Source organism: Apaloderma vittatum, unplaced genomic scaffold, assembly GCF_000703405.1.
Source record: "Apaloderma vittatum isolate BGI_N311 unplaced genomic scaffold, ASM70340v1 scaffold18386, whole genome shotgun sequence".
Lineage (NCBI taxonomy): Eukaryota > Metazoa > Chordata > Aves > Trogoniformes > Trogonidae > Apaloderma > Apaloderma vittatum.
Window position 1 is genome coordinate 25418 of NW_009720239.1, and position 25980 is coordinate 51397.

General features: G+C 42.2%; 1 protein-coding gene across 1 annotated transcript in view; it reads right to left on the bottom strand.

The window, feature by feature from the left end:
- Positions 1–312: 312 nt before the first annotated feature.
- DSP (desmoplakin) overlaps positions 313–25980 on the bottom strand; it is a 29031-nt gene continuing 3363 nt past the window's right edge. The window contains exons 4-23 of the mRNA XM_009870952.1: positions 24142–24270; positions 22934–22984; positions 21845–22006; positions 20823–20927; positions 19545–19640; positions 19171–19296; positions 18155–18307; positions 16921–17075; positions 16579–16705; positions 15861–16065; positions 15139–15356; positions 14177–14343; positions 13718–13856; positions 11857–12050; positions 10858–11020; positions 9995–10078; positions 8980–9087; positions 8277–8375; positions 5154–7445; positions 313–3573 (exon numbers count right to left, since the gene is read on the bottom strand). Of these exons, the coding sequence (XP_009869254.1) occupies positions 379–3573; positions 5154–7445; positions 8277–8375; positions 8980–9087; positions 9995–10078; positions 10858–11020; positions 11857–12050; positions 13718–13856; positions 14177–14343; positions 15139–15356; positions 15861–16065; positions 16579–16705; positions 16921–17075; positions 18155–18307; positions 19171–19296; positions 19545–19640; positions 20823–20927; positions 21845–22006; positions 22934–22984; positions 24142–24270 (7968 nt within the window). The 3' untranslated portion in view covers positions 313–378. The remainder of the gene's footprint in view (positions 3574–5153; positions 7446–8276; positions 8376–8979; positions 9088–9994; positions 10079–10857; positions 11021–11856; positions 12051–13717; positions 13857–14176; positions 14344–15138; positions 15357–15860; positions 16066–16578; positions 16706–16920; positions 17076–18154; positions 18308–19170; positions 19297–19544; positions 19641–20822; positions 20928–21844; positions 22007–22933; positions 22985–24141; positions 24271–25980) is intronic.

A 25980-nucleotide genomic window follows, 5' to 3' on the forward strand; every position in this document is an offset into this window, starting at 1 on the left:
TAACTACTGCAAGACTTTTAAACCTCAGTTACCACCTTATGGGTTGACAGTTGCAGATATCAGGAGAAGACACATGACAGAGTATTTAAAATATACAGAGACCAATTAATATCCAAACACTAAAAGGAAATGGGAACCCAGACTAAAAATTCACAAGTATGACTTCTTGCATCCCTTAATCGATATTCCATAAATTTGCATTCAAGCATTTTACAGCTTTTTTCAGAAGAGAAGGTGAACATACCCAGAAAAGACTTAGGGACATAGAAGTTTTGTTTTGGCTTACTTTGTCGTTGTTGGGTTGGGGTTTTTTTGGGGAAAGCGGACATGGAATAATCTAAATGATATTAAAATCCAGACACATTCCCTCACTTGTTATTAGCGCCCAATAGACCCACTGCTGAAGGCTGAATATGAGTAAGAATATGAAGAGCTTGCTGATGCATCAAAACTTCCCCTCCTAGACCCACTGCGTGAGCCTGAACGCGAGCCAGAGCGAGAGCCAGAGCGAGAGCCGGGGGCTGAGGAGACATTGTAGGGACTGGATATGCCTTTAGATGAAATGGAGGCTGCTTCCAAGAGTTTAAGCCCGGTGATGTCTTCCACCATTGACCGATTCATTGCATCTTTGTAGGATATTTTCAGTTTGGTCTTGGGACAGGTCAGAATTTTGGGATAGCTGTTCGTGTCTTGCAATTTCTGGGCAGCGCGACCATCAATCAATCCATTCCTAATGGCTTCCTCCGTACTTATTCTTCCACGCACTTCTGGGTCCACGAGACCCCCGGTGAGGTACTGGAATTCAAGGAACCGCTGCCCGGCCTCGTAAGGCAACCATTTTTCCTTCACTGCTTCAGCTGCTGACATCCTCTTGCGCCCACCCTTTATGCCTTCGAACCCTAAGAAGGCCTTCTGGGCTGGTTTGAGACGCGTGGCCATATCCTGATCAATGATGCCTTGACTCGTGGCCTCCTGAAGCGAAAGCCTCTGGCCTGTGGTGGGGCATATTATGCCCCCTGTGCATGCCTGGGCTTCAAGTAACCGTTGCCCAGTGATGCTATCCACGATGCCCCGCTGTATGGCTTCCGAAATGGAGATTTTCTCCAAGTTTTCTGTGTCAAATATGGCTGCAATGGGACTGCACTCTTCCGGGGTATCTGAGAAAGAACCGCTCCTGATGAGTGAAGAAGAACTCCTGACGCTCAGCACTGTGGGAGACCGAGTCACTGACTCGTGCCGGAACACCTCATCAGTGCCGTTACGACAGGAAATCATGTCTGCAAACTGCGTCAGGCTCAAACTGCCAGAACGGTACTGGTCAAAAAACTTCCTCTCCACCAGACCTTTATCAATGGCATCTTGGATGTCATACTGGCTACCTGTTTTCCTGTCAACCAGGACTACTCTACTGCTACCATCAGATCCTGTAATAGTTATTTCTTCCCACTCACACTCCTGTTCAGCTAGTTCTGTATAGGTGTCAAAATCTATGAGGCCTTTGCTGTACGCCTCCTGCACAGACATTTCTCTGTTGGTTTCTGGATCTACAATGACAACTCGGCGCTTCCGAAGGGTGTTCTTCTGCGAGGTGTGCACCACCTTCTTCTTCTCTCTCAAGGGCAGAAGGCAGAGCCCTGTTGCTTCATCCTTGATGCATCGTTCTTTCAGCTGCAAGTAGGTCAAGTTCTCCTCTGTGTTGGGATCAAAGAACCCTTTGGTGTCATCGCTTGGATCACTGAGGATCTGGTTGAGCTCTTCATTGAAGTAGCCACGCTTGTAGGCTGTCTCTACTGGCAAGCGGTAGCTCTCTTTGGGGTCAATGATTCCTCCAGTAGCAATCTGGGCCTCCAGCAAACGAATGCCATGGCCTCTCTCTATGAGCTCTTTGTTCATTGCTTGAAACAGAGAAATGATGTTCCCAGTTTCTGGGTCTTTGTACCCAGTGACAGCTCTTTCAGCAGAGAGAAGTTTTTCTTTAAATTCAATTCCAACAAGACCTCGTTTGTAAGCTTCCTCAACAGGCAGCCTCACGTTGCTGACAGGATCCACTATGAACCCTGTGGCTGCCTGGGCTTCTAGGAGTTCAAGGGCTGTCCCTGGTCTAACTAAACCTATTTTCATAGCCTGGTAAATACCAAGTTTCTCTTTAGTAGCCTCATTGTAGATACCCGCAATACAGCTAGAGCCCTGAAGGAAATCAATAATTCTCTCACTCACTTCTTCCACTGTAATGGCACCTCTTTCCAAGTCATTCCTTGTTGACTCCTTAATAATTCCAGCCTCGAGCAGCGCATCTGCTGAGACGGGCTGCCTGATCCCTTGGAACGACATGCTCCTCTTCTGCACTGGGAGGAGCAGCAGACCCGTGTGTGATTCAATTCTACATTTTTCCTTCAGCTGCATGTAGGTGACTGCTTTTTTGGTGGTGGGATCAATGAAGTTCTTTGTAGTGCCTTGGCAGTTGTTTAGGATCCGGTACAGCTCTTTGTCAATCAACCCACGAGATAAAGCTATATCTTTGGGCAGGAAAACACTGTTGACAGGATCAACAATCCCTCCTACAGCAAGCTGGGCTTCAAGCAGACGAATCCCAGTTTCTCTGTCAACCAAGTTTTTCTTGATGGCTTCAGATACTGGCACGGTTTTGCCCGAGAAAGGATCTTTAAATCCTGTAATAGCCTTTTCTGCTGTATAGATTTGTTCTCTGTCATCAAAGTCGATCAGGTCTCTGGCGATAGCACTGTCCACGGTTAACATCTCATTCCGGTGTGGGTCTATCACGCCTCCTGTTGCTGCCTGGGCTTCTAAGAGCAGGACCGCGTTTTCTGCTGTAAGCAGCTGATTCCGTTTGGCCTCAACAAAAGAGTACTTCTGCCTGGGTGAAAGAGACACCCCTGCAATAGCACCAGCCCCTTTGAGGTAGGGTTCAATGTCAGCCGTGACTTCTTCCACTGACCTCTGCCCCTTCAGCAGTTTATCCAGCGTGAGTTTGTCTATCAGTTGGCACTCATACAGCTGCATTGCTGTAATCTTCTTCCGCAGCCCGCTGAATAGCAACTTGGAGGCATCAATACAAAAGTCTTCCTCAGTCTGCGTAGATCTGTGGGACCCATATGGGCGTTGCTTGAGTTTCTCAATCTCTCTTTGCAGCCTGAGACGCTCGGACTCCAACTCCGACTGGTTTTTGACAGCGGTCTCCTCCAGTCGGCACCGGTACCTCTCCTCGATCCGTTTGATCTCCATCTGCAGCCTTTCAATCTCACTCCTCAGGGCGTTCTTCTCCCTCTCACTCTTCTCTCTCTCACACTGGATCTTCCTTATGGATTCTTCTGTCCGGGAGTGCTGGCTCTTCCACTGATTGAGGTCATTCAGGATTTGTTGCTTCTCACTTTCCAGGCGTTGCTTCAAACGAGACTCAGATTCCAGGGTAACTTTCAAACGGTTCAGCTCCTCTTCCAATCTCTGCAGCCTGGCTTTGTCTTGCTCCAAAGCACTCATTTTTATCAACAAGGTTTCTCTTTCTTGCATAATGTGACTATACTGATTTTTGGATTCTTGAATCCTGTTGGATGCCTACAGTTTTAAAAAGGAAATAAACCAAGAGAGGGTGGTTAGAGTTCACACTGGTTAGAGTTATGCTCTCCGTTTACAATGCTCTTCAGCCTGACACTTACCCTGTAGCAAGCTGCCACTACACAAACATCTTAGTCACAGCAGTGCCTTACCCAAGACCACGGGTACACATAAAGCAGTGAAGGTACACTGTCCCCTCATTGACGGTCTCTCTAGTACTGCCAGAGACTCCATCCTGTTACCCATAAACTTGATTTCGTGCTGATTTAGTCAGCTCTTTGTAACTTTTTAATACTTCTCATAGTACACATACACAGAGTGGTCAAGGCTTGTTAAGAGTCTGCTGCTCAGCAGACGTGCCCTGGCTCAGTCCTATTAACCGGGGTGAAGCTGTAGCAGCTAAGGACTGGTCATACATGGATTCAAAGGAAAGACGTGACTCGATTTTCCACTTTCCTCTTAGTTTCGTACGTTACTCCAAACAATTTTACCTGTCTCGCTTTACATATTAATTCACTTAATGTCTTCATATATGTATGCACACACACAAACACCTACAAGCATGCACATTTGTACAGGGTCCATATTAAACAGACTATGAGTTTGTATATTTGTAATACATGCATATACATGTATATGCATAGATGTCAGTTAATCCTAAATGTTAATGTCTTTTAAAAATCAGCATTAAGATTTTTAAAATAAAGGAGAGAAAAATAAAGGAATAAAGGAAAGAATACCTGAGAATGGGAATGAGGAAAAAAACGTACAAAGGAAAAGTATAGGAAAGAGCAAAGAATCATTTTCACAAGTGCTTACTTGTATATATTGAAACAGGAGATCTTTGGACAAGAAACCAGGCAGAAGAATGAAATACAAGAAAAAAAGTCTTCTTTAACTTGTTTTTCATGTCACCTCAGTTTTAAGAAATAAGGGCCAACAGTAGAATTTGCAAACGCCTTTAGGGATTTTGGAAGATAAATCCCCAAAACAGTCAAAGAGATGTAGGCTTTAAGCACCTTAAGTACAGCTAACAACACGATATTTAATCCTCACTTGCAGCCAACACCTTACCCAGCTAAGCAGCACTTGGGCAGTTTGTTGGTTCTGGGGTTTTGAGCTGCTTTAGTCTGTGGCAGCACTCAGGTCAGCCTCAACGGACTGCTTTAACCCATCCTGGCTGGAAGAGCCCAGGGAAGCACACAGCCAGCAGCGTATGGCTAAAGGAGAGCGTGGTAATGCACGTGCTCTCATCTTCCCCTAGGATAGTTTGGTGGAGACTGGCACAGATCCAGTGTTTCTCCAGGGGCAAGGGCTGAGGGCAAGGCTCAGCTAGATAATAAGGCAGCTTATGGCTCCCTAGCATGGCTCCCAGGGAGCGAAGAGGCTAAGCAGGTGGCCAGATCCTGTCATTTTTGTTTAAAAATCAACAAGGGGAAGGGCCATAAAGGGGATATTAGTCACAAGTAGTACAGTGAACTCAAAGCAGCAAAGTGTGAATTAAGTTGATTTAAATGGACACTGCAATTAATTCTAGACGTGAGAGACAGTAAAGCTGGGATCAAAATATGTGTGAATACCTCTAGAGCCTGCTTTTGGAATTTTTCAATTTCCTGTCTCAATTTTTCCCTTTCTTTCTGTAAATCATTAATCAACCCCTGAAGTTCCAGGGTTTGCTTGCTGCTCGTCTGAAGCTGATTCTTTAATTCAGCAATGGCAGTATTTTTCTCATCAACTTCACTTCTGACCATTCTGAGGTCATCGTACTCCAATCTAACATTTCGCAGCTCTTCCTCCAGTAACAAGTGTTCCTTGGTTAGGTTCTCAGTGAGAGACTGAAGCCTTTCAATTTCTATTTTGCACTCATTCAAGTTTTTGCTTTTTTCCTCAGAGGTTTTCTGCAAGTGCTCATATCGCAGGTGAGCCTGCTTTAACTGCTCCTGTTCTTGGACCAACTGACGGCGTAAAGTCTCAATATCGGATGTGTATTTTCTTAGCTCCTCCATGTATCTCTGCTTCTCTCTCACATGACCGTCTAATACTTCTCTTTGGTGCCTAAGGTCATCTTCATTCCTCTTCTTCACAATAGACACTTCCTCTATCTGCTGTGTGAGATTAGTTATTTTAACCGATTGCTCTCTGAGCGACCTCCTCATGCCTTCTATTTCCTCCTCCAGTTTCTTCCTCCGGGATGCCTCCTCCATTGCATTTTTATTCTGCCTGCAAAGTTCCTCCTCCAGCTTATGCTTCTGGATCTGCAAGTCTTTTACAGTGCTCTGGAACTTTGCACTTTCTTGATCCCTGCCTTTTTTCTCTTGCGAAACTCTTTCATAGTCAATTTTCAGTCTGGCCAGTTCCTGCTCTTGGATCCTCAGCTTGCCGATTGTCTCAGTAGCACTTGTGTTTGCTTTCTGTAGGTCAAACTGGACTCGTTTTAACTGACTGTTCTCATCTTCTAGTTCTTTTCTCTGACTTGTCTCCACATCCAACAACTTTCTCAGCCTTTCGATCTCTTTGTTTCTTTCCTTAATAGTCTTAGAAGCATCATCAAGCGACTGTTTGTACCGCATGCTTTCGTCAGAGTGCCTCTGAATAACTTGTTTTAGCTCAATCTCCAGCTGCTGTTTCTTCTGAGAAAGCTCTGAGCCAGCTGCCTTCTGCTGCTGAGCATTCTCTTCTATTTTACGTAGATTATCTGTTGTCTGAGTTATTGTATTCTTCAGTCTCCTAATTTCCTCACACAAATTCCTATTTTCTCTCATGGCATTATCAAGCTGCGTTCTATAATTATTTGTGTCCTCTTCCTTTTGCATGGTGACTTGGTGAATTGTGGTCTTTGTGATATTAATCTCAGTTTCATATTTGTTCTTTAAACTAATAATTTCCTCATCATAACTGTTCCTTACCTTAGCCAATTCATTTTCAAGTTCCCACCGGCTTTTAGCCTCTTCCTGAAGCTGAAGCTTTAGCCTTTCCAGCTCCTTAGTTTTATCCTGAATAGTTGAGGCAGCCTCCTCAAGAGCCTGCTTGTATCTTGAGTTGTCTTCGCCACGAAGCTGAATGATCTGTTTCAACTCCAGCTCTAGCTGATGCTTTTGCTGTGACACCTCAGAGCTGCAAGCCTTGTGCTGAAGAGCATCTTCTTCCGCCCTCCTCCGTTGATCTGTGGTTTGCAGGATGGTATCGTTGAGTCTCACAATCTCATCCTTAAGGTCTCTGTTTTCTCTTGTCAGTCTGTCAACCTGGGCTCTGAGACCTTTTGCATCGTCATCCTTCTGTGCAGCTATCTGCTGGATTGTGGTCTTCTTAATATTAATTTCTGTTTCATACTTGTTCTTTAAATTACTCATCTCCTCGCTAAACTGGTTTCTTACCTTAGCCAGCTCATTTTCATATTCCCTCTTCCGTGTGCCTTCGTCCTGAAGTAGAACCCTTAATCTTTCTATCTCGTACTCCTTCTCCTTGATGACCTTCTCAGACTCTAACTTTTGCCAGCCAAGGCTGTCTTTCTCGTTTTGCCTTGTTTTCTGCAGCTGATCATAGTCATTCTTCTGCTGCTCATATCTATCCTCCAGCAACTTCCTTTTCCTTTTCTCATCTTCAATCTCATAAGTCAGCCTGGTTATTCTGTCATTTAGATCCTTTATTTGGGCATAGCATTTGTCCAGGTTTTGCTTAGCAGAATTTCCATCCATTTCAGCTTGTCTTTTCATCTCCTCCAAACTCATAAGCTTTGCCTTGAGCTGAGAAATGTCCATCTGGTACTTCTGCAAATTTTGCTCCAGGAACTTATGTTTGTTGTTTGTCTCTGAATTTGAATCCCTGGCAAGTCTGAGTTCTTCTTCCAGGAGTTCAATTTTGGTGTTTTTCATCTGCAAAGAGATAGCAGAAAAACAAACAAACAAAAACCACACATAAACACTTGGGGCAACTGTTTCAAAAATCATCACATGCAATACAATATACATTTGAAACACTGACAACTTACAAAGCTTTTTTTCTTTGCTTCAATGAGAGCTCAACCCCCTTTTTTCCTTACTGTTATCAAGACAAATTCTTACTTATTCTGAGTCAAACTTTACTCAGAAATCCGCAAAATTACTTACAGAAGGAAAATGCTGCTTGATGGAGGGAGGGAGATGGAACACATACAGGAAAATGCTGATAAGCTCTTGCTACATCAGAAAGTACTAAGTAGCCTTCTTTAGAACCTCCACAATTTCCAGACAGGTGATTCACATTCCACATATGTGGCTTCTTAAATGGGCCTCTGTTTTCACTACCTGTATCTAACCAGGAGTTGTTCCGTTTGAAACACTTTAGATATGGCCTGAAATGAGGGGTGGCCCCTTAACCACGAGGAGCAAGTTTTCAGAGCTGAGATAACTGTTGTCTTGCTGAGGTCAAGGCTGTGATGGGCAGAGAAGGGCCTCTTGTAGGCTTTGATGAGCATCTCCTATTTACCAAGAGAGCTACTGTTCTGCACCTCATATGTGACCTTAGAGGTAAACTTTGAAAAATACTGGACTCTTTGACAAATGATGCATGAAACTGCTTATATTCCTCCTTCATAGGACACCACTGAGCTCAGAACGTAGTTTTGTAGACTGTTGTGCACTGTACTTAAGCAGAAGTCTTTGATCAGTGAGAGTTTGCTAACTTGTGATAAAAATAGAAGGCAACGAAAATAAAAATCAGATTACCTTCAAGTCCTCCATGCTCTTTAACATTTCACTTAAGAATCTGTAATAGTCTCCCGATCTTGTAAGAAGCTCTATGTAACGAGACTGAGCCTCATTAGCCTTGAAAAGAAAGAGAATTGTTAGCACCTTGTACTACATACCTATGTCTCAGATCATTTATAGGATTCCAATCCACTTGAGAAAATTATCACCTGATGAATTAAAAAGCAAATTCTCCTTCTCACAAACTCACATTTACTTTCTGGCAACCCCAAATGTATTAGTCCTCACTTCTGACAAACCCACACCTTCTTTTTCAGGATTATTTTCCCCCATGTGATATTAAATCCAAGGCTTCATCCCCCAGTTCATCACACTCTTCCTGTCTGACAGTCACAAGTAACCTAAGTCAAACTTTTAATAATGGTTAATTCCCAGGCTGAAAGTGACTAAAACCCCTTGGGGCATGAATCTTACTTTCTCACAATACGTAGGCAATGGACATTGAATAAGAAAGAGGTGAATTCCTGAGCGTTAATCTACTAAACGAACCCAAGTAGGATTTTACAGCACAGCGACTACTCTGCACTAATTCCTTGTGCTTATGTGCTTAGCACACATTACTAACGACAGTGCTCATTATTAGAATCCAGCTCAATATGACTCACAAAAGCTTGCATGGGCAAATGTATTCAAAAGATCAATGGAGAGGAAAGAAAGATACCTCTTGCAGAATCAGCACTGCAGGAGACTGAACCACACTCTTCTTGATAGGTATGTTGAGCAGTGTTTCTAAGCCAGAGCTGTAGGAAGCAACCTGTAGTTCATAATCCTGCGAAACAACAGGGAAAGGGAAGAACCATTTAGCAACTGCCAGATTCTTTGAGAATCTGGATTTCCCAAAACGCAAAGTGAAGGTTTTGGGTGGGGTTTTTTTTTTGTTTGTTTTTTAATTTCCCTGTGTTTTATATCTCTGGCCATGTACAGGTAATTGTCTATCATAAGCAGAAGCTCATCAGGTCAGGTACTACTGTGGAGACTCATGAAGAAGAATGACAAAGAGAAAAAAAAACATTTTAGAAAAAGGGAAGATACATTTCTGTTAGTTGAGGGCTACCCGAAGGTGAAAAAGATTCATGGGAACAACTGGTCTAGGTACTGTTATCAATCAAAACTTCATCAGAAGTAACTGTCTCTACATCTCTTTCACGTCATGTTTGCCACATCACATTTATAGCAAGATCTTTGTCACAGAAAGTAAGATTGAACTGGAGAAAGCACGGATACAAGGGTGGCATAAAAATGCAAAGACCACAAAACCATTCCCTGTATATCTTCTTGGTTTTCATGGCTATTGCACATCATTCCTCCTGCTAACCTGCATTTGTCTTGCCTTGTAGATCAGATCCTAATCAGACCTAAGGCCTAAACTACTAACCTGTTCTCTACTCCCTTATCTTTTTTAACATGTGAACTGGAAAGTTTGGTCTGCCTTGAAGGAGACTTTGAATCTCCTGAAGAGCAGCCCTCACTGGTATCTCCTGCACCATCCTGTGGTCTTCAGGTGGCAAGTACACAAATGGCTTTCATTAGATTTTGTACACACAAGTGCTTCACCCCAGTATATTCTGCACATACGCACCAGCGAGCCGACATTTCACCTGCCAGCAGAGCAGAGACAATGGGTTGCACCTGACCATGAAAAACCACACCCCATCAAAATGCTGAAGTCCAAGTACCTTAATAGCAGCTGAGCACTGATCTGCATGCTTGAGAAGCTCCTCAACTTTGTCTCTCTTCCCACAGATTTCACTGTGCAAGTTCTGTCAAGGAAAAAAAAAGAAACAAACTAGTGAGCTACGAAGCACTCTCTCAAGATTTACCAGTATTTCCTCCTGTACACGCTGCCTCCCTCCAAAGGCACCAGCGTTACTGCCCAGGGAAGTGGTGGGGTCACCGTCCCTGGGGGTGTTTAAGGAAAGGCTGGATGTGGCACTTAGTGCCGTGGTCTAGCAAATGTGGTGGTGTTGGGACACAGGCTGGACTTGATGATCTCAGAGGTCTTTTCCAGCCTCAACAATTCTGTGATTACGGGACCACTGTAACCCCAGAGTCCAAGACCTGAGATGACCTGTAGCTGTGCAGTGTTCCCAAGGGCGAGGTCTCTGTGCACGAGAAGGGTGTTCTCAGAAAACACAAAACAACTGAATAACCCCTGGAACTGGGGAGGGAGAGATCCTTGACTTTAAATTTAATGTACTTCCTCGCTTTTTTATTTTTTATACTATAATTTGTCCCATAAGCTGCACCACCATACAGTCCCTTGAGTTAATTCAAAGCTGATGTGTAATAGTATAAATGATCACGCAGGAGTCAGAAACAGCCTTGTTCATAATGTGCAACAGTGCTGACAGAAAGTAGTGAGAATAACAATATTTCCCTCTCCTTCCTTCTACACATGTGCTGTTTGTTGGTAGCTTGCACACTTCACAATTCAAAACAGGCCACTGTACTGCAGACTGCATCAATACTGACATTTTCTGCATAGCAAAACAATTTAAAATCCAGGTAATTGAAGGTGGCTCAGTCAGGTGCTGCATACCTTCTGATCATGTAGGTATCTCATGATAGTGTTGCAATCACACAGCTTCATGGACTCAATAGAATCCTGCCTGCGTTTGGCATCACAGATCCATTTGCACAGAGCCTGGTAGAGATCTCGGTAAGTTTTCAGCTGTTTGATCTGCCTTTCTAAATCCCATGATCTAGGAAAAAAAAAAAAAAAACAGGGAAAACTGTCAGAGTGGAAAGGGCATTCTCTTTCTCTTTAAGCATTCCCCAGAAGACACAGTAATAAACTCAGTAAAACTATAGGAAGCTCTTAAACAAAATTTTCAAATAAATGAGAGCTGTACTTATTAGTCACCCAACATGTTATTTTTGTGCCTGATGTCTGAGTAACTCCACAATATGCAGAGGCTGGCACTTCCTGTCAACTGAGTGAGGGATAAAACTTTGCAGTGATAAGAATCAAGTTTACTGACTTGAGCACTCTGGTGCTCCAAACCAGTCCACTTTTATTAATAGGACTAGATTTCAGGCTGAAGTAAAAACAAAATAAAAGAAATCCCATCCCTTCATCCTCTCCAAACAATTAGACTATGCCTTCAGTTAAACAAAGCATCAGAAAAAAGAATGTTGGGATTTTTTCAATTAATTCTTAGTGTTAACTTTTTTAACCCTCAGGTATAGAGTATTCAGGAATCAGCAGGGTTGCTTTGTTTGAGAGAGAAAATGCTGACTAGAAGTACTGAATCCAAGAATGTTAGCAGGAAAAAGAAACAAACAAAAAAAACAAAGAACAACTCCTTAGCACATAGATTATACATTTACATGACTAATGACATTCTCTTGCTTGGTCTTACATAATGCCTTTTAAAGCATGTTCAACCTATTCACAGTTGCTCTGGTCTTACTCCCCTGAAGTCACCATTTGTCGTCTGGAAGTGATTAGTGCACACCAGTTCTTTTAGACTCACTGGTAAGACGATCTTAGTAGCAATAGCAGTAAGGAAGAAGCTATTAGGAAATAGGAGCAAACCTGTTATCTATCTGCTTATCAGCTCTCTGCCAGCGGTCTATTAGCTGGGTAACTTTGTCACAGAACTTCCCAATATCCATGTCATACAGCGTATATGACTGGCAAGACTGTGAGTGAACCTGAAGCGTTTTCTGCAGCTCGTTTTCCAGGGCATTCAGTAGCGACTTCTTCATGTTTAGGTCTGCTTTCATTTTCTGGAGAAAAAACCAAAAATGCTGTCATACAGTTTGTTCTTGAGAGGATACCTACTTTGGTAAACAGAGTTTGACTTGAGAACATGTTTCAAGTTAGACTCACTCTTAAATAATTTGCTAAACCAAAGCCCTCTGCTGTCAGTAACATTTCTCAGAATTATGTAGAGCAGTACAAAAAAAAGGAAGAGACTGCCTTGCTTGCTCCCAGAACAATTGACTAGAAAATTTCACTGAAGCATAAAAGACCCCTGCACTTGCACCACTTGTGGAACCAAGCTTCAGGATTGGCATTTTTTAAACGTTATCTAAAAATCTGCACAGATTTTTATTCTCCTGTTGACATTTTTATAAACATCTTCCATGGAGATGTTTCCTTAAACACACGCTCATTTGTGTACACATATTCGCTGAAGTTTACACCAGCTAAGAACAACTCCCAGCAGCTGAACTGCAGCTCTCATTTAACACGACAAAAAGGTAACCTGCTTGTGCTGCATTTGTGCCAACTACACGCTTTTTCCCTACCACACCTGAGAACAGGAAAGAATGAGAAAGTCCCTATTCTTCCAAAAGCGTTCAGTGCACAAAAGGACCAGCTCGATGCCAGATCAAGACTGGTTCTGCAAGTCAACTCCGTGCTCAGCAAGCAGTTATTCTTTGCCTTCTCCTCTTGTGCAAGATGGGATAGTTCTCACTGTAAGATTTGAAATGGAATCTCTAGCAAAATCAGGACACAAAATAATACTCGAATTTACTTGGTTACACTTAACAACAAAGGCATTTAACAAGCCTTTTTGCAAGAAAGGACGTAATGACTTCAAATCCAGCTTCACTGATGATACAAATAAACACAGATAATTCTGTACAGAAACAGATTATGGAGACCTTCCATGCCACTGGTTTTGCTGTGGGGGCAGCAACAATCAGGGGATGGAAGAGAGGTGATTGTCCCTCTGTACTCAGCACTGGTGAGGCCACACCTTGAGTATTGTGTTCAGTTTTGGTCACCTCAGTATAAGAGAGATATCGAGGTGCTGGAGCAAGTGCAGAGGAGGGCAACAAAGCTGGTGAAGGGCCTGGAGAAAAGACCTTGTGAGGAGAGAGGGACGGAGCTGGGTCTGTTCAGTTTGACGAAGAGGAGGCTGAGGGGGGACCTCATCATGCTCTACAATTACTTGAAAGGACATTGTAGAGAGGTTGGTGCTGGTCTCTTCTCACAGGTAATTAGGGACAGAACCAGGGGGAATGGTTTCAAGTTGCAACAGGGCAAGTTTAGGCTGGACATTAGGAAGAAATTCTTCACGGAAAGAGCGGTCAGACACTGGAACAGACTGCCTAGGGAGGGGGTTGAGTCGCCATCCCTGGATGTGTTCAAGTGTCACTTAGATGTGGTGTTGGGTGATATGGTTTAGGGGTGAACTTGTAGTGTAGGGTTAAAGGTTGGACTTGATGATCCCAAGGGTCTTTTCCAACCTCAATTGTTCTATGATTCTATGAAGGAGTAGTAACCTGTACATTCCTTCCGATAATCTGCAAAAGCATTGTATGCCTATGTCATAAAATATGACAGGATCAGAATTTCTGTCTTCTACAGTTTTGGAAGGGTTTCACCAAGCTCAATAGACCAGTGCTGGCAGCTACAAATTTTGCCTTGCTCAGCCTCTCACCTTCAGACAAGCCCGATAAGCCTCCACTTTATCAAGATCCAAAGGAACAGTCTCCTCTTCAGACAGTCTGACTTCAAAAACTCTGATCACGTCTTCTGTTTGTAAAATAATCTGGAGCAAACACCTCAGTGCATTCAAGCTAAAATAAATGATACAAGACAAATCCATTATGGGCTAGGGAAGAAAAGGTGACATTTCTAATTAATTGCAGATAAATAGCTGAAGAGAATAGACAAAAAAGAAGACATTTCAGTGATACCCACAATTCTTACTTTTTTTAAAAAAAAAATTCTGACATAAAAGAGAAGAAATTCATGGAAGTGCCTGTTTCTACCCAGAGGTACAGCGTGTTTAAGGAAAAAGTGTAATTTTACACTACTGGTAACAAAAGGCAGGTTTTGGGACTAAGAATTATGGAAGAAAGAGAACGATTTGTTGCTATATCCTCAATTTTCTTACCTGTCTAAGTAGCCAGCAGAAACACCATTAATATTTTCCAGTTTTTGAAATAGGGCATTTATCTCTGACTGCAAGTACACATACTTTTCACAGCCTCTGAAGTTAGGCAGCAAGTCCTTATGCTTATTGAGGGTTTCAGCCATTATTTGAGAGTCATTCTGCACACCCTAAGGAAAAAGAATGCCCAATTTACACATTTTTGGTGGCCAAATGATCATTCTGCAGCACATACACAACTGATCCCCTTATCCAAATTGTCTGCTGTTACCTAATCAGCTCAACTGAGGACTGAAGCAGTGCCTGAGCTTGCCTGCTTCAAGGTAAGTAATATCGGATAGTTTCTTTTTTCACAGCCCACAACAAGTAATATCTCTTTTTGAACACCTCATCCACTGAAACTCAGCTCTGTTGAAAGCAGATGCTTTTTACTGGTGGCTGCCTACTGCACTCAGCACACGTGCCAAGGTCCTTCTGCTCTTAAGACCTTTGCAACCTCATTGCCTCAGGGGAATTTAATTTCTCATATGCTGAACCTATTCTCTTTTCTTATTCATCCTTTCTCCCCAGCCTCCTTCAAACCTTTAGAACTGGGAGACAGTCTGTAAGCCTCATGTATCCACTCTGCAGCCCACAGGGCAGCACTTCAGAGGAAGGTGCTAAAGCGGGGTCCATGTAGAAGGATTTTAATAGTGCCTTCATCTGGATGAGGCTTACCATGAGCTAAAGTGCACTTGACATCAGGCTTTTTGAATTCTTTGCCTAACAGAATTTGTCATCCAAGAGTCAACTTTTTCTGCTTAGGAGCTAAACTCCAGCCCAAATCATCATGGTTAGCTTCCAATCAAGCATTTTCTACACAGAAGGTAGTTTTTCCCAGCTGATCAGAAATACAATTGCAGTATACACTGCAGCACAGAGTCATACCAAGCTCGAGATGCACAGAGAAAAACATCCACAGTTACCTCCAAATCCTTTATTCTGGCTGAAAAGTCATGCATAGCCCCTTGATCCACTCCAAGAGGCGCTCTTTGAACCATCTGAATCTCAGAAGCTTCAATCTGACGCCGAAGTTTCTGAAGCTCCATCAGCAGCCAGGCCTCCTGCTTGTCATGTTCTCGGTTTCTCTCGTTCACAATGATGGTGTTTGAGGAACCCACAGGACAGCTCTCAGTTGGGACCACTGTAAAATGAATTGGGCAAATGTCAACCGCCTGAGAACTGAGCACCTACATATCGAAAATCAATATAGTTCCCAAGTGACCTAAGCACTGGGCTTATCTGCAGAATTGAGAACAGGTAGAAGATCTGGGCCCTTATACATTTGTTTCAAGGAACGAAATCTCTCCCTCACAAAATTACAAACTTGCTCCCTCAAACGCAGCATAAGATTTTGCTTCCCAATGACTGAAAACACATCAGATGGACTCTCCTTTTCCTAGCAAGTTCCATCAACTTGGGAGGACTAGTCCCAGATTCACACCAAAGAAAGGAAGAACAAAACATATTCTTCCCCACGCATGGCCGGTTTTGTTATGTTGGGAGACAGCAGTGCAATTCTTGAGCACGTTTCCATTCGTATGTTTACGAGAACATTTTCACATAAACAGAATGCACCACTCTCCACTACCCCCCTCAACAAAGAAAGCCAAGCAGTCCAATCTCCACAAAAAACAGGACAACAAACCCGGTTGTGGCTGCCGTGGCTGATTGGGCAGTTGTATAATCAAGGTTTGGTAGTGCTTCTGAGCATCAGTGAACTGAGTCTGGATCTTCCGCTTGTCTTCGTCACCAAACATCTCTGAGCCTTGGCTGTTCCTGAGGAACTCTTGATAATGGATCTCCAGGTCAGTTATTATTTTTTGGTAATCTTCCTTACGCATGGTTTTCAGCTGAAATGAGGAAGAAGAGAATTTTGAAAAAAAAAATTAGGGTAGATTTACAACTAGTTAATTATTAAGGAACAAACATCCGTATAAAAATCTGCTACATCTGTATAAAAAAAAAAACAACACAAAAGAAATTGAATTTTAGAATAAAACCTACCTGAGCTTCCTCTAAAATGGTGCTAAAAGTGCCCTTTGAGCTAACCTATTCTTGTTATAATCATTTCATAACTTAAGAATAGTTTGAAATTCTATCTCTTTATCTATGCCCTTGCATAGGGGAAACAAGTACAGCAAGCGTGTAATAAATCCCCTTAGCTAATCTTCCCATTTATCCACATCATGTTAGAATGGGAAAGTATTTTGCTTCTTCGTTAATAAAAAACAAATTCCGTATAGAAGTGTTTGTGCAGTTGCCCAGCAAAAGGAAGGCCCGTGGTTTTGCAAGAACTGTTTGGGACAGCAGAGGTCAGGTCATGGATGTCCCTGGTCTACAGGTAGGGTCAGCTTGAGTCTTACCTTGGCAATAGTCATTGCTCTGATTTTCTCAATGTCAATCATGCAATAATGCCAAGATACAAGGCTCTTCATGTTGATATACAGCTGGTTCCACAAAGCTAAAATAGCTTCATAGTACTGCTCAATCCTGAAATGAGAAAAGAAATCCCATGGTCAGCTTCAGACACCAACCTAGATCCCAGCAAGCTCCACTGAAGGGGATTTCCTCAAATCAAGGGTCTAGTCTTTAATCATGGTCACTCCGATCAAAGCACAGGTCAGATTTTGTGATGGGTTGCTACTCTGAGTGAACGACTCTATCTACTCCAAGTGATGGGTGCCCAGACTGCGAAGGCAACTCACTTGGTAGCAAGATCCACGGCTAACGGGTTGGGGGGCGGGATGATGAGACTGACAGATGGCACCAGCATATCCACTCCTCCGGGGCCAGTCACCAGCCACTTGCTGCGCTCGTTATTGTCCTTCAGGATACATTCGTCTCCTTTGCGCACTGTTTTCTGTAAGGAATGCAGTACAACATGTTTTTCTTTAGTTAAGTAAGATGGGGTTTCTAGGAGAGACAGACAAGGAAGATGCATCTAGATCACAGAAGTGGCCGTGTTTCCCAGCTGCCAGGTCTGGGTGTGCATCTCAGCTTCATACTGGGGCAAGGAGATCAGCACAGATCAACCTCTTCTCCCCAGATCTGGTTTCCGTGTGAAGAAAACACAAGAAAACCAAATGGGAGACACGCACCACTGAACACCTGCCAGTTTGGTTGATCATCAAATTTGGGGCTTGGCAAAACAAACCTCCAAGACTGACTGTTGGCATGGGTAAGCTATGCAACCATGTTCGGGATGAACGTCAGTGACTCTGGAATATGGTATGGAAGAGCACAGTGGATAGCAGAAACCTCAGATCATGAACACAAATCACAGTGGTCAATCACTGGTCACTGGAGAAGTATAACCTAGTGCATCAAGCAAAACAACTTTTCCAAGTAACAGAATGGAAAAACAGTGTAATTGGGAACCAGTGAAGAGAAAGAGCACGCAAGCATAAAAGGCATCTAAGCCTACTGTTAAGAAAAAATATTGAAACAAAGCCAAGAAACCCCAGCACTGAGGAGGGAAAAAAACCACCACCATCAATTTTGTACTCTATCCAGCAAAAAACTAGTGATACCAATGACTCACTGGATATTTCTCACCTTTTATTAGACCTAAGGACTCAGAGGGAGACAGGAAAGGTGAGCAATCACCAAAACAAAAAGGCGTAGATGCTGGGAAGCATCGTATAACAATTTTAACCTCATTATCAATACGACATTTCCATGACAATTTGAATTATGAGTATTAATGCTATTTAACAGACTAATAATAATAATTTTTACTAGGCTTACTAATCCAAGCAGAACCTAGCTTCTTTATTCACAATTGCAAGAAATTAAGAGCTTTTTTTTCCAAAGAAATTTAAATGCTGACCAAAAGCTGACAAAGGGGTTACACCTAGCAGCTTAACACAGTTTGCTAAATCATTTGCTGTGTTCTATTTTATGTGATGTCCATTCTCAGCCAAAAAAGGGATACAATACCAGATCTTGTTTGTAGTCACATAGAGCCTTGAGGATAATGGGCTTGTTACTCCGGTAGTCTGGGTTACGCGGCTTCAGCTGCACAATTTTCTTGGATTTATTCACCAAACTCTGCACTTGCCTCTTGTATTCAAGAATTCTCTCTCGTTCATTCTGCAAAGATTAATTATATGTCAAAAAAATCACTCTAAAAAGAAACTACATCTAGGTCCAAGTGTTTTATTAAGAGAGGGATACATCTGGAGTTCATGTTAGGCAGTAATTCCTTTAGCAGTGGGATGAGACTTTAGCCTATAACGTAAAACTGCAGGTTTTTTTAAAAAAAAAGTACAAAAAAAGAGAAGAAAACCATCAGACTAAGTATCTTTGCAGCTCTGGCAAGCTGCAAAGCTTGCAAAACTTGCAAAGCAGGTTTTTCATACAGATCTATGAGGTGGTTAAAGTGATGTGCAAGAAACACAGGAATAAATGAAAAGAACCTATTATAACATGAACACTAACAAAAAAAAAAGGTAGTAACTACACTCTCAAACCTGACTTCATCAATTGCCCATTGCCCATCATTGCCCATTTTTTCTCCATTATATTGTTTGCAACTGTCATGCCTAATTCATGACGGCAAACAACTAAAAGAAGCTCAGTGAAGTCCTTTCCAAGAGATTACAGTGATATAGTGACATGACAAATCATTTATTAAATGCACTTATCTTTTGTGGCAAAATCTCTTCTATCATCTCTGAATGACAATCTTATTTTAATTTTTTAGCACATGAGAAATTTGGGAATTTGTTGGGGTCATTTCAGTTTTAAAAGGAAATTAGAGAGTTCCTAAATAGTATGACACAAATTAAAAACAACACTGATCTGTTTGTATGCTTTCCTAAGAAATGGTTTCAAGTTCACACAGTACTGTACAGAAACACTGCAGTACACCTGGATTTACGTTTGGTATCTGAAGAGGGCAACCGATTTCTAAGGAAAGCAGAACATAACCCATCAGGCGAGTGTGGCAGTACCTCCAACTCTTTGATCTGCTCCAGCAAAGATTGCAGCGACATGCTCTTATCACAAATGAACTTCTTTCTGATGGAGTCTTGTAAGTTTTTCAGGTAGCACTCTGTGGCTTGGGCCTCTTCGAAGAACTGCAGGAGAAAAGTTGTGATTTCAGCTATACACAGCTCTTAAAAATAGCTGCTGAATCTCAACGTATTCCTCTCTTGAGAAATCCCAGTTCAAATTTGGCAGAACGGTGGCATTTACAACATGGTAGCAGTTCATTATGCATCATTGTGCACAAATTTAGGAAGATTTTGGTACAGAGAAAAGCATCTGTGATGGGATTCTCACACTTTTAACACAAGTAGCGTGAATTCTCCACATCTCTACTTACCTGGAAGTAAGCCGCATTCTCTTTCAGATGAACATCAATGCATTTGGTGATCTGAAGAATCCAGCTCCACTGAGTTTGTAATGTATCCATGTAGGCCTAACAAAAATAGTAATACACAGAACTCAAACCACCACACCGATCTCTCTCTCAAGCTGGGACTCAAGCAAAACTATTTGTGCTCCACATAAATGCCAACGAAAAATCTGCTAAAACGAATTCATGCACACCAGAATAACATAACTCACGCAAATAGCTCCCCAACTTCTAAACATCTACCTAACTGAAATTAAATAGCACCTTGTGGGATGCAGAAAGAAATTTGTTCATGACTTGAATTTTGTTTGACCAGCTTGAGGCCTGAAGTGCATGAACAAAAAGAGTTGAAATGCACAAACAGTGCAAATAAAATATTTCAATTGCAAATTGTCACATTTTCCTCCTTCCAAGGAACGCTGTAAAATGTGATTTTTTTATGACAGCTATTTTTAAATTCAAACTTCTCAAGTAATCCTTATGTAAAGTCTTTAGAAAATTGCACACAACTTTTACTTCACTGCTAGAGCTTACAAGGATCTTTAAGGCAGAAACTGACCACAGAAGAAACGTGGATGGTGATTTTACACATAACAGTTAACAAAGTAAATACACTCAAAAGCAGAAAGGACTCTCTTTTTTTCCTAATTAGCTTCTTATGCACTCTTAAAACTGCAACAACTGCAGCGTTTCCTACTAAAATGAGATTTTCAAAATTGTTGCAGCCTTTGGAATTTAAATGCACACCGAGCTGTGAAAGCACAAATGTCTCGGCTCAGCTGCAGAAACACACTATGAATTTCAGTTGCAGAAAGTATTTGCACCTGGATTAAATATAAACCCTCAGCAAAGGGTGTGGCTTTCTTCAAAACACGCCTGCTGAGATAGCAGAAGAACAACGACATGCTTTCGTACCATAAATTCTGCTGCACTGTAGTAAGCTTAAACAAGATACAGCAATTCAATGCACTCAGGCAACTCCCTAAGCCTCATGTTCATTTTTACAGGTGCCTGTCATCAAATTTGATAGCAACGAGAGTCCTCCCCCTGTAATTGTCATGGCAAGGCCTGTAGAGCAAAGCAGCAACATTTATAAGAGCAGCTCATACAGCTGGACAAAAATGGACATGCTTTTTGTTGGGCAAACCCTTCTCTGGTCCAAGGGCAGCATTTCACTTGCTGACTGAGAAGTTTTCCTATCTAGCAGCTAAAGCAGCAAGTGACATCACAAAAAGACAAACTCACCTCGATTTTGTCTGAAGCCGGGTGCTGGTTGAGCACTAGCTGGTCACTTTCTTGCTTTAGCTTGTTGAGTTCTTTTTCTTTAAGCTCCAGTTCACTCATGCGTTTCTAAACAACCAAAACACAGCATTAAACAAGCCCCCTAACATATGCTGCACAGGATGATTCACTTACAAATTTCCAGATAGTTGTGATAATGTAGAATTATCCCTGCTAACACTACACAGTAATTCTATTCAATGTACTTCAGTTAATTAAGACAGTAAAATCAAAGAAGGTCAATCACGTCAGCTCCAGTCTCTAGGCTTGCCACTTCCCAGAGCAAAGCACTTGACAGTTCTGCCTTTTTTAGGAATGGTAAAGGCAAAAAATGACTGCATCTTGCAACATTCAGGACAACAACAAAAAAAAAAACCCACAAAAAGTACCTCCTTTACAGTGGGAAGTTTCATTCCTTTTTCAGTTTGGTGAAGAGCACCAATGTGGGTTAAAGAAACACTCGTGTTCAATGTCCATAAGACAAGGAGCAGCGCAAATTACTTCTGACCATGTGCTCAACGTGCTGCTGGCAAAACTTGGTAGAGAAAGAGCAATTCCCTCTGGCCTAGCTCTGCTTCCTGGTGACAGACATTCAGGGCCGAATCTCACCCCTACATAGTCCTAACCCAGAGAATTAACCTGCTTGATCCAAGTCCCTCAGCTTAGCGCACCAACGCGGTGACCATGCACAAGCTCTATGTGATTACTAGTTCACAGTGGACTGGACCAACAAGGCCAGCTTCCAAGGGCAAAGGGAGCCATGACAACTGGCTGAATGGGAGCACAATCGTCCAACTGATGTCCCGTCTCAACTGAAAAAGCTGTCACACAGCACTTAATTTGAAAGCATTGATAAAAATCCCCAGGAACTTCAAAAGAGCAAAGACAAGCCCATCCTGTGATCAGTGCCCCTGAGCCAGGCTGTTCCTCCCTCCCTATCCCAAAAGAGGGCCCGCGGAAAGCACGGGGAGGTCGAGCCGTCTTACAGAGAAGGCCTCCTGCTTCCTGGCAATGTCAGTGTTCCGGTCACTCCAGTCGTAGAGAAGCTCCTCTTCCTCACAGTCGTTGATCCACATGATCTCTCTGCTGGTGGCTTGGATGAGGTTCTGGAATTGACGGAGCTGATCCATTCTCTCAAAGGAGTATTTCTGCAAAGAATTCCAGAAATGAGAAGACAAAAACACAGAAATGCCCAGACTGGGTGTAGAAGTGAAAGCCAAGAGCACAGCGTGTCCCCTTTTTCTTTTTTTTAACTAAAATAACAGTAAAACACACACACATCTACAAAACCTGCTAGCAACAGGCAGCAGAATACATGGCTGGGTTTACAGAGCTATGAAACCTGTTGGCAACAGACAGCGGACAAGGTGTCTGGATTTATAAACAACAGGAACCTGAAGTCAGCAGCTTCTGAAAGTCATTTCAAACACAAGTGTAGCAGACTGGGAAGCAGGCAAGCAAAAAGGCATGGGGGAAATACAAGAGATGTCTGAACATTTAACATCACTTTTACTTGCATTCGCTTCTCACTGTACATCCTTGATGTTGCTGCAGCACCTTTTGCATGAATGATACTTCATTAAATGATTCCTTCTCTGTCCTCACATCATAAAACACTGCTTGAAGTGTTTACAGGAAGGAACTTCCAATCTCAGAGGTTTAATCTACCATTTGCGCTGTATTTTACATCAAGATCCGAAGCAGAGGTGAGGAACAGCCCACTTTTGAGTAACTTTTTAAGCTTCGTATATAGACTAACTTCATCACCACGTTTACTCCAATTAAGGAGCTAGAGTTCTACTCTTCATTTGCTTAGTGACCAACTCCCTTCACCAGGTGCAAACCAGAAACTTCCTTGTGAGGGTAGTCCAGCTAATGAATTAATCTCAAGTTCATGACTCAAACTGAACCTTATAGAAACTACAAAGCACTGACAGTTTACTGCTGAGTAGAATTATTTAAACATGCATCCCTGCTGTAGCCCAAAGTGTACCTTGACTATCACACTGGTGTTAACAAAGCAAAAAGCGCCTTTATCATAGAGGATATCAGAAATGAACACATCTCATGCTCACCAGCAGTCCTTCATACTCTTCCTCCAGCTGATGCACTGCAGCTTTTTCTCGCTGAAACAGAGATGGCAAATATTTCGTAAGCCTTTTACAAGTTACCTGTTTCCTGCTATTTACTTCACAGTGTAAGTATCATGTTATAACTACAGGTGGTGCCTGCAAGAGACATAAGTGAGTAGCGGATCTGCACCACTGGAGGACCACAGGAAGTATAAAAGGAAGGCTTGGACAAACTTACTTCTCTCAGGGATGCTTAATGCATAAGTAAGGCTGCACATTAACAGCTCTTAAAACTGGATCTCTTTCTGTACCAAACTCCTAGACAGCTGTGGGCAACCAGCCAGTCCTAGAGCCAGCTTTGGAGATGAGGAAGTAGTATAAACTAGGATGTGAGCAGGAGGCTCCCATTTTTATTCCCATTTCTATGACTGGGAACGTGCACAACCTTGGAACTGGTATTCCACCCTCACCTTTCCTATCTGTAGCAGAAGGGAAAAGGGAGTAACGTGCCTTCCACTCTTCAGCTTGGCTGAGAGATCAAAGCTCCAGAACCCTGGAGTGTCTTTTCTTTAGATCTAACTCTTCTCTCCTTCTGTCCATGTGAGCAATTAACAGAAAAGAAGAATGGGAATGAATTAAGCCTCCTCTCTCCCATACCTAGCTGCTGGGCTGATAAGAGAGGAATTTAACCACTGTATTTTCAGCAACTTCTTTATTCCATCACTTCTTTATTCCAGGGAAAAAGTAGCCTCAGAGGGGCAAAAAAAGAAGAAAATAATCCACGCTTAAGAAAAGCTTAGCCCAGATTTAGGCATTTTTCCCAGAAATTCCCTCATTACTCAAGACTGTACCTAAACACCCATCTTATCCTTTTGCTTTCTCGTTTTAACATACATAGATGGAAGGTGAGGATAATCATTCTTAGACATTCTTCTCACAAAAATTTTGGCAATATTTATTTGCCAGCCTCAGTACATAACAACAAAGTGTTAAACAGCTACTAAATTTTAATTTTAAAATTCTGAGTAAATACGTGGAACACAAAATAATCATGAAAGAATAAATATTAGCGTTGAAAGGAGTTGCTATCATGACAATGATGTTTTCTGAAGAGAAGCTGGGCTATTCAGCCTTCCTTTTTGTAGTGGAGCACTGGCGAGTCAATGATATAAATCTAGACCAAGCAACCTGCAAGGGAAGACAATAATTACCATTTCTGTTTTGACTTTGTCCAGGTGCCAGCGGTAGTCTCCAATTGCATTGTGAGTTCTCCTATGGTCACTAATTTGTTGCTCAATGGATGCTGCATCAAACCCCCATTTCACTAGCTCCATTTCAGCCTAGGAGAAAGAGACAGTACTTGTACTTCCATTCCCAATGTTATTATCTAAATCGGAGCATAAAGGAATTACACTGATGTAAGTACGACTATGCAGTAGAGAGTAAAACTGAAAAAAAAAAGGAAGTTCTGAATAGGGGGTTACAATTTTTAAAAATTGTCATCACTAAAACTGTGTCACAGGCTTCAAAAGTAGGGAAAACACGTAAGTTGCTTAAAATTAGACTCTATGAAGCACACACAGTAGCGTATTTTCATCTGTCTTTGGACCAAAAGCTATTCTTTTATGTTCTACACTGTAGTTACATTCTTATCTGAAAACAAATTATGACTTTATCAAACAGTGCTATTCATGCAATTCATGTGAAGATACAGAGTCAAGTTCTGTAGCCTAGTACACTACATTTCCATTTTAATTATGCTCCCGTAAACTCCAATAACTTCAGCTAAACACAGTCAAATTAAATGAAAAAAAAACCACAAAGATGAACTTAAATTATTATAGAACATGCTGTTTGTTTTGCATTTTGGCAAGATTTATTATAGGATGCCAAGTGACAATCTCTAGGAACAGCCTTTGAAAAACAGGAATACACCTGGATAATTACTCACTGGAAAACTTTCTGACCACAGTTGTTTCATTATTTTCAAGTATTAAAAGCTACTGAATTCACAGTTCAGCTCCTCCAACTCAAAGTCGTCTTTCACACTGTAAAGACACGCTCCACCTCTGTCTGAGTGTGCACTGCACAGTAAAGAAATACATATCTTCACCTTGGGTTGGGACCAAATTTGGTAATTACCAGCCTGGAGTCAAATCTCTCTGAGTCAACAGCTGACAATAAAGCCCAAACCACATTCGAGCGTAGGGGTTCAAAGGCAGCATCGAAAAGGATCCAAGAAACACAACCATTTTGCATTGAGCCTTCTAGAAGTTACAGGACTTTGACCTTTTTCGTTATATTTAAACACTCTAAAAGAGTCTGTAGTCACAGCGGCAGTCCTGGCTGCCTGCCAGTATATGAACAAAGGCAGTCTGGATTTCACTGAACTTTCCCTAATTCTGCACTGGAAATTTGACCAGCCCTCCTACCACCTGATTCTCCTGTCAGCAAACCATCCAGATTTAAAAAAAAAAAAAAAAGAAGAAGAAAAGAGAAAAAAAACGATGGAAAACCACAGCACCACAGCTGCTTAGAGCTTTTTCCCACATCCGCCATGTCACTAGGGGAAACAGTATCCTAGACCCAATGGGAACAGGTAAGGGGACAGAGCAAGGCAGGATGGAAAGAAGAGGCATGGTGCAAAGTTCAAAATAAATTTTCTCTAAAAACAAAATAAATAAAATAAATCAAAAGGCCAACAGGGAGCCAAGTGCTCCACCTCAGCTTGCCCTTCAGGACTGAATAAAGGGAGGGAGAGAGCCTTTTCCTTTCACAGGAGGTCTTGTGTGGGAAAGGAGCTATAAAGCACTTGTTTACGCTCCCTGTGCTTAGCGAGGGGTGTCTGAGCAGGGTGTCACGAGGCATCTTTGGGAGGTGCAGCATGTTCATCGCCTTTCATCGCTGGAAGCACGCCCAGTGTCTGCCCAACATCACTCCTCAAACCATGGCAGGTCTGACGATTAGCCGAGGCTCCCACGGTGTGTGTGGAGCAATAACATCTGCTGTTGCTGTCCGGGCACAACGCTTACACACGTTACCACTCCAGA